Raw genomic sequence first — 9,055 nt, forward strand, 5'->3', positions numbered from 1 at the left:
ATGCATATTATTTTTCCGTGCCTAGCCTCCAATGCGCTCGGTGCCAAATCCGCCCCGTTGAAGTGCCGCACAGGTTTCAAGCCGTGTAAAGACGGCCTGGATTGTGTTATGTACAGCCATCTGTGTGACGGAGAGAGGGACTGCAACGATGGATCAGACGAAGAGGGATGTGCCGCCAAGTGCAAAACAGGTTTGTTATGTGTATTGTGCCGGTGAGAAAATCGGCTTAAAGCAATGACACAACATGCTTAATTGGGACGATGATTGAGTCACATGGTATTATGAGGCAAATAATCTAAAAGCCATAATATTTAACAGAGCATCAAATGGTGACTTTTATGTTTTAAACTGAACAGTCACCTTTTTAAATCAAATCAAATATTGTCGAGTAACAACATACATTTTATAGTTTATTTTCTGGTATATTTTATAGCACATTCTCTTTATTTGTACTGTTGATACATTTTTCACTCTCTCCTGAATTGTTTTTATAGATTTATAAATTGACTGTCTATTTAGTACAGGGCTAAATGTACCTATGTTCCAGGACACTACCAGTTGTTAAAACAATGTATGAACTGGACACTTAGCATTTCAATCAGTTGATCATGTGTGCTCTAAAAGCCATGGATTATTTCTGAGGAGTCTCTTTCCTCTTCCTCAGATGAGTTCCGGTGTGCTCACGGGAACCGATGCATCCCACCAGAGAAGGTGTGTGACGGGCAGAACGACTGTCAAGACCGATCTGACGAAATGGACTGTTCGAGTCAGACCGAGGGCTGCCGCCATCGCTGTGACAACAACACTCGCTGTATCCCGGACACCTTCCTGTGTGACGGAGAGAGAGACTGCACCGATGGGTCTGATGAAAAGAAGTGTGGTAGGTCACGTCAATATATAGAAACTCACTACAAGTAAGCTGTATATAAAACAAACTTCACAATGAATTACACATTTGCTTTATCTTTCCAGGTTCGGTGTCCTGTGCCATGGAGCAGTACCGCTGTCTCAGTGGTCAGTGTGTGTCCGAGGCCCTGAGGTGTGATGGATACGCGGACTGCAGCGATCGTTCTGATGAGGCGCATTGCATGAGACCCCCCCGCTGCCCCACACAGCTGAGATGCCCAAACAGCCACGAGTGCCTGCAGAAGGAGTGGCTCTGTGACGGCGAAGAAGACTGCAATGATGGATCAGACGAGAAGGTGAGGAACTGGAGGATGTTTTTTTAGAGTGTTTGGAATCGGTGGGTAAAACTTGGGTTTCATCATTTGTATCCAGAACTGCGTGTTGTCGCCAGCAAAGTGCAGGGAGTACCAGTGGCAGTGTGGAGAAAGCAGTCAGTGCATCCCTCTGTCATGGAGGTGTGACGGGAAGACAGACTGCCACAACGACATGGACGAGGACAAATGTGAGCATGTTATCCTCAAATGTTCTCCCATGCCACGCCCTTGAACAGTTTATTTTCTACTTCAGACTTTTTTATTGTAAGGGACTCTTTGGATAAAATAAGTTTTATAAAGATGCTCTAATAATTTGCAGGATGACGAAATAGCCCATGTTTAGTCCTGCATTAATGAAATATATTTTAGAGGAACTCTGGAGAACAATGTCTCTTTATCTGCCTTTTACAGGCAGCCAGAGAATTTGCCCCTCTCACCTTTTCCAGTGTGGCAGCGGTGAGTGTGTGGACCCCAGCCTGGTGTGTAACGGCCTCACCAACTGTGCCGACCGCTCAGACGAGGGCGCGGGATGCGCTCAACACAACTGCTCCAGCCCGTCAGCTCCGCGCTGTGAGGACCACTGTGTCAGCACCCCAACCGGACTGGTCAGTACAGACAAATGCATCTGAAACAAATCATTTTGACTCTATTTGCAAATGAATGGTGCACAGATCGAATGCCCTTTTCCCCCTCATTTTTGCAGAGTTGTTACTGTGCTGCTGGTTTCAGACTACAGTCCAGTGCTCTGTACTGTGTGGAGATTGACGAGTGCAATACTGTGCCGCAGGCCGTGTGCAAACACACCTGCCTGAACACTCAGGGGTCCTACATCTGTAGCTGCTTTCCTGGCTTCTACCTGGAGCCTGACAACAAAAGCTGCAAGACCAGAGGTACTGTACCGTCTCTTATGTGAACGCAATGCCTTTGAGAAGCTGACTCAAACATTCAAAGTCTGAGAGAATGTTCCAAACATTTTTTAAAGTAGCTGCTTTGAAACAATTTGGTAAGTATAACTAATCAAACCATTAACATTCCCCATGACATGCAGTCTATATCAAGCCATGTCATTTTACAATTGTAACATTAAAAATGAAATGATATGCCTGGGGAAAATGTTTCATGTTTGTTTTTATAACATGATTCTTGCTTTTCAATGTGTGTGCTTTCTTTATATCGGACTCTGCTACTCACTCCTGAATAGAGAACTCACCTGTCATGTTTGCATCTCTAGACGAGCCTTTGCTTCTGGCCTCGGTGCAGTCCGAGCTCTTAGTGCAGGGAGTCCACAGCAGCACCTTGCGTCTTCTGTCCTCGGCCAACCGGCCCGTCTTCTCTCTGGATTATCACTGGGCTAAACAGAGAGTTTACTGGCTGAGCCCCGACTACCAGAGCATCCGCTGGTCTGACATGAAAGACTCAAACAGCAAAGGGACACTCATCAAAGGTAAGGCTGTCTAAACATATGAAGTATAAACAAATGGAATGAATAGAAGTGTTTTGATTTTAAGCACCCAGCAACATTATTTGCTAAATAAAATCTTGCTATAGGAGTAAAGTCTGACTCCATCGCTGTGGACTGGATTGGTAAGAACCTGTACTGGGTGGATGGACTGGTGGGTCAGATTCTGGCTGTGAAGCTGAGCAATACCCCGGTGACATCCCAGGACTACACGGTGGTGCTGGGAGAAGACCTGGAGCAGCCCAGCTCACTGGTCCTGCTGCCACACAGAGGGTAAGCTGCAAAAACCTGCTTTTAAAAAAAAACCGTGGAGAGACTCCTTGTACTATAAAAATGTGTTCCACATTTTAACCCAACCCCATACTGTTCATCATTGCATACTTCTTTCAGGATGATGCTTTGGTCTGAGATCGGCAGCACCCCTCAGATCGAGCGCTCCGGGATGGACGGATCGAAAAGGAAGGTGGTGGTGAGCCAGGGCCTCCGCTGGCCAATCGGTCTGGCCTACGACCTCCTGGACAACCGGGTGTACTGGGCCGACGAGAAGATGCGCTGCATCGGCTCCACCTCTCTGGATGGAGAAAATGTCAAGGTAAACAACCTCAGAAATGGAAAAAATACTTTATTGGCTGCAAAAATGTAACATTGTAGGATTTCCTTCATGATCGCAAATGATGATGGCGGTATTTCTTTTTACACTAGATCCTCCAGTTGGACGAAACGCCAAGTCCTTTCTCGGTGGCCGTCTTCAATGACAGAGTCTACTGGTCCGACACTAAAAGAAGAACCATCCGCTCAGCTGATAAGAACACCGGCAAAGATCAGAAGGTTCTCCTGAAAAGACCAGGGCAGCCATTTGGGCTCAAAGTGAGTCTTCAACTTGTAATGCTGTTTGTTATTGAAATCATTTATAATTAATGTCTAAGAAAGAAGTTGCCAGCTATTGACACTTATTATAATTCTCTCCCCAGCTGATGCACGCACTTTCGCAGCCGGACATATCCAGTCCTTGCGAGCAGCGTCACTGCTCCCACCTCTGCCTGCTGGCCCCGGCTACGAGACCCTCGGGCCCCCCTACAGCAGTGTGCCGATGCCCAAAGGGGCTGCTCCTTTCCAAGAACAAGAAGACCTGCTCTCTACCTGCGGATTCAACCTTCATCATGCTTCTGTCTCGCACCACTATCTACCAGGTGAGGAAAAGACCAGATGACCCGTGGGCCTTTTATTCCTTCCTACTTCTGGGATTTGCATTTTAGAGACTCTTCCCACTTGGAATGAATACACATTGAATCCTCCTTTTGTTCTCCTGCTCACTCTTTTTTGTTTCCTGTTTTACTCAACTTCCCCTCACTTGCAGGTGCACTTAAATTCCATGCGTCGTGAGGGTATTGCTCTGAAAAAGATGCCAAACGGCAGAGTCTTAGCCCTGCCCGGGGTAACTGAGGCCTCGGCACTGGACGTGTCCATCCAGGAGCGTTCTGTGTTTGTGGCGGATGCAAGACAGGGATCTGTGGATGTGCTGAAGCTGAGCGGCTCCACGTCGAGACAGGGACTGATTCCTACAGGACAAATCCTAAAGCTGGAGGTAGGCATAATCAGCTATTCAAAGGAAATAGCAACTCCCAAGTCGTTTTTATTTATTCAACTTGAAGTCAGTTTGTCACTCCCTTGTGAAATGTATTCCGAAAACTTCTCCATCACACAAGGACGATGCGGTCACAGCTCTGGCAGTGGACTGGGTGACCTCTAACCTCTACTGGAGCAGCATCGCCAGGCCTGATCTTCATGTAACCTCCCGGAAAGATGCCTACACCACCTCGCTGCTGCAGGGATCACTGAAGGTGACATAGGCTGATCTTCACCGCTCATACATCATCTCTCTTACCTCAATATTCACTCACTCCTTCCTCCCTAACAGGCTTGCGGAACGGAGTACCTGTAACAGCGTTATGCAATTAGGATACCTTTTTTTGAATTTTTCAAACTAATCTTTTACAGTTACAGAAAGTACCTAATCAGATTAGTTACATTTTTTTTAAACTGGGGATTACTACCAGGATAACACAATGCATTTAAAAAATTTAAGAACGGTATTTTACAAGACTCATGAGCGCATAGTACAACACTTCACGAGTCTCGCAACACCATGTGAAAGGACTGGAGTTAATCTCTCAATAATCAGTGTTATGCTGTAAATGTGAAGTACCTTGACTTACAGTACAAGTATCACATTTGAAGCAATCATATGTACGGAGTCCCCTCTTTAGTGATTTATTCACTGTATACATTTCCTCATGTCTTTAATCTCCTTTCCTTGCTTGCCCTAATACACTTCTGTTTTTGCAATTATTTGTATTCCCTTGTAAACTAAGCCTGGGTTTTGTTCATCCCCGCAGGGCACCACATCCATCGCCCTGCACCCCCCCTCGGGACTACTTTGCTACACAGCATTTGTGGTGGCAGGTGGGAAGAGCCAGACGGAGGTGAACTGCGCCTGGATGGACGGCCGTAACAAAGTGGTGCTGTGGAGGAGGTCGAGCATCCCCACCTCGCTGGTCTTCTCCCATCAAGATCCAAACAGGGTCTACTGGGCTGACACAGGTGAGTTTAAAGAAACCGCACATATTTGATGACTTGCATATATTTGAACAACTCTTTCTCTTCAGGGGAAGGTGTAATCAGCTCTATAGGAGTGGATGGAACAGGATACAAACAGTACAACACCGGGCCTGGTCTGCTCATCTCCTTCACGTATATTGAGAACATCCTCCTCTGGGTCAGCCAGGACAAAGGTAAGAGCAGGGGAAGTGGATAACAGTTTTTAAAACATCCTAAGACTCAAGCTCCCATAGTGTCGCCGGGTGGAAGGTTTAGGGCTCTATTACATGATCAGTCCTGCTCGTAGAATTCATTTCCCAAACATTTTAGCTTTCACCTGCGTCTCATCTGTCTTCATCCCCTTCAGGGAGCTGACTAATGTAACGATGAATAATTTAAACAACCTCTTCTCAGTAATCTCTACCGTTCTACATTATTAAACATCCACTTACAATCACGAGCATCATCTCCTCGATCAGATCTGTTACTTAAATCTTTATATTCAGAACACACATTTCCTCACTACCCGCCCTATCAGTAGCTTCTAATTCTGCTCTGTAGAAAGAAAACTATGTTTATGCCACTTTTTTGCTAATTTTTGGTCTTATTTCCAACTGTAGATGTTACCAAACTGTGGTTCAGTGACGGCCTCCAGTCCAACCAAATGTGGTTTGAGACAAAGACCATTTTGGTGGAAGTGAAAGCTTACAGCAACGACAGTCAGTACGGTAAGCGTTCTTCTAGAAGTGAGACCATTGGAATACTCTTCACTGGCCACTAGAGGGCAGGGGGAGCATGTCGAGCAGTAGGAAACTATGGAGCAGGGGTCATGACACAAACACAGAATTAAATTATTATTAAAATAAAGTATTTTAAATCACACAGTCCAAATAAGGACAAACACCTAAAAATACACAATCTTGTTTAACATCCAGTTTTACATTTAATTCAGAGTGCAGTGTCTTACTTGTGACAGGAGACAAGTACAACTGCTAAAATGTATTACTGTATAAGTAAAGGAAATGAGTTGGCTAGTAGTACAGCACATCATGGAGTTGTAAACAGACTAAAGTGCTAAAAAAATAAACACCATCCTCTCCAAGCAAGAATCCTGATTAAGAGCATATTTGTTAAGCTTCTCTGAAGATCAGTATTTAAGTTAGAAAATAGCATAACACTTGAGCTGATTCACCAGCGACAATTTAACTACCACATGCCATCCTGACATGCATCACATGTAGATTCTGACAGATCAGAAGCTGTAGGGCCAGGGAAAATATGAAAGGGGCTCGTCAACACTGAAATTCTATTCACATAATACAATGATGCCTGTCATGATAACAAACAGGCCTGCAGACACTAATTTATAAAAGCAAGCATGAAAAATCAGTATAAAGTCAGGAATTACTCGATCTGCGGACTTGTATTTTAACCTCAGCTGTGTTCCTGAATGCAGCACACAGACAAAGTGTGATATCGGACACTCAGGGCAGAGTGAAAAGATTCTCTTAAAGGTTCTCTTAGGCTCAGTTTGAGTTGAATGGTTGAATAGAGTGATGCGACCCTGCAGAGAGACAGCGCTGTGGGAAAGAGCCACGATGAATCGATCTCATCACACTCCTCCCTCTTGCTTATTATCCCAACTGTCACACACTCCTGCAGTCAAAGCATATATGTGCACAAATATGGTTTCACGGCAAAGTCTTGCTGATGTTTAACAAAATGCTTGTATGACCAACATGAATACATTTCATAACCACTGAAGCAGCATCTGAATCAAAGTGAGACAGACGAGGCAAATACTTTGGGAATAACTGAAGAGGCCAATCGTAGAAGACAGTCTTTATTGATTTAGTGAGTAACAGTTTCTGCTGGGGTCATAATCAAAGCGGTATTGTATTTACGATCACTGTGAATCTTTGACGTTAAATATTACAATTCTAAGATGGTGCACAGTTGTCAACATGGAGCTTTGCACAATGGTACAGAGCATTATAAGAACAACTGGCACACATCCAGAAGCCCAATTATTCTTCTATCACAATTATCCATTCACTCATTTCGACACACCCTTGTTTCACATGTTCAGCCTGGCACTGAAAGCTTCCTTACAGAGGCAAAGCAGAATATGTAATTGCCAGGAGATTTTCCTTTGTGTATATTATGTACAGACATTTTGTAAATTGCCTTAACAGTGTTGATTCCAAAAATAAACTCCAGGATGAAGAGCAACCATAGTGGAAGTTAAAGAGGATCCTATAAACATAAACTAATAAATGCTGTTGATACTTTGGAGATTTGTCAGGAACTGAAAACAACTTCTGATTTAAAAAGAGATTAATTCATTTTAAATAGAGGACAGCTTTTATTATTTGTACTCATGTTTTAATTGATGTGTGAAAAGCTTTACATTTGATTGTCCTCCCAATGACGGTCTACATCTGTTTACCAATATTTTTCCAGGAACTAATAGCTGCTCCAAGAACAACAGCGGATGTGTCCACCTGTGCCTGCCCTACCCCGGGGGCAACACGTGTAAATGTGGTCGGGGTTTCTCCGGTGCTTCCTGCACCCCGCTGCCCGCCTGCCCCTCTGGAGAGGAGTCCTGCTTCGACGGTAGCAAGTGCTTCAGCATCAGCAAGTTTTGTGACGGACACGTGGACTGTCCTGACCAGTCTGATGAACAGGACTGTGAGTCTAATGCACATCTTTAATAACCCAACAATTTATAAAACAAAACCTAACCCCACCCCTGATTTTCTCTTCAGGTCCAAACCCTAACTCTGCATCTCCCGGGAGCAAATCCAGCAACGTCCGCCCTCTCCCCAAAGCCAAACTGAACTCTGTCCCCTCAATAAAAAAGTCCTCTACGTCCTGTGATCTCCAGCTGTGCAGCGGCCATGGCAGCTGCATCACGGAGGGCAAAACGGACCGCTGCCAGTGTGAGGACGGTTACAAGGGAGAGTCCTGTCAGGAGGCAGCAACTGGGAAAAGCCATGTGGGGATGATCCTGGGGGTCTTCTGCCTCCTGGCTGCATTGATGTTGGCTGGATTTCTGTACAATAGAAGGTAAAACTGACGTCCAGCAAGATTGTTGTCTATTCAAAGGACTGATTCATACTGGTCTACACTACTTCAGAATGATTTAGTTTGATGTAAGTCTGATCTATGAAGAAACTAACATTTGAGATTTCAACAGGAGACAAGTGAGGAACACCTGGGTGACGATCAGAAGCAGATCCTCAGAGAAGGAAACTCTGATGGCCAACATGGGTCTGCCAAGTGAACACTCCGACTCCGACTGCGAGGTAAAGCCTGAGGCCACAGACAGGAAATTCATTTGGATAAAAAGCAGAGATTATTTTAACTTTTGGATTATGGACCATTGATATGGCTTACCTATAAACCTGCCGGGTTTTATTTTTTAAGTAGCCTACTCAATTAAGTCCAGAAAAATGTGTCCCCAAAACATCCAGCCAGAAACATAAACCAATATTTTCATTTGATTGTTTTTTAGAACTTACACTTGATTTAGACTGTAAAGGTTCATTCTTGTCCCCAGGATCTGGATTCCCCGGTGGATACGAAGAACCCCCCGCTCGTGATGAAGTCTCTACAGCTCACATAGAAGTTCTGCTTCCTGAAATAAGGCATCCTGTAAACACCTGGTGCCAGTCAAGACTCTTATGGTGCAATAAATGTGAAAAATATCCAAAGCTCTGGCTCTGCTTGTTTTAAATCTATCCACACACTTACTTCTGATGCTCCTTAGCAATTC

At 44.6% G+C, this 9,055-nt stretch overlaps 1 protein-coding gene across 1 annotated transcript; it reads left to right on the forward strand.

The window, feature by feature from the left end:
• The first annotated feature begins 9 nt into the window (after positions 1-9).
• Positions 10-8,993, forward strand: LOC307024328 (vitellogenin receptor-like). The gene is made up of 20 exons (XM_079658385.1): positions 10-190; positions 665-880; positions 973-1,202; positions 1,279-1,408; positions 1,632-1,825; positions 1,924-2,110; positions 2,452-2,664; positions 2,769-2,952; positions 3,070-3,271; positions 3,382-3,546; positions 3,651-3,869; positions 4,037-4,264; positions 4,386-4,520; positions 5,076-5,280; positions 5,346-5,471; positions 5,898-6,005; positions 7,741-7,968; positions 8,046-8,346; positions 8,477-8,585; positions 8,840-8,993. Exons 1-20 carry the CDS (start codon positions 109-111, stop codon positions 8,903-8,905), a joined length of 3,528 nt encoding a protein of 1,175 aa, XP_079514511.1. The 5' UTR covers positions 10-108; the 3' UTR covers positions 8,906-8,993.
• Positions 8,994-9,055: the final 62 nt, after the last annotated feature.

The sequence above is a fragment of the Notothenia rossii genome (assembly GCF_949606895.1).
Source record: "Notothenia rossii genome assembly, chromosome: 11".
Classification (NCBI taxonomy): Eukaryota; Metazoa; Chordata; class Actinopteri; order Perciformes; family Nototheniidae; genus Notothenia; species Notothenia rossii.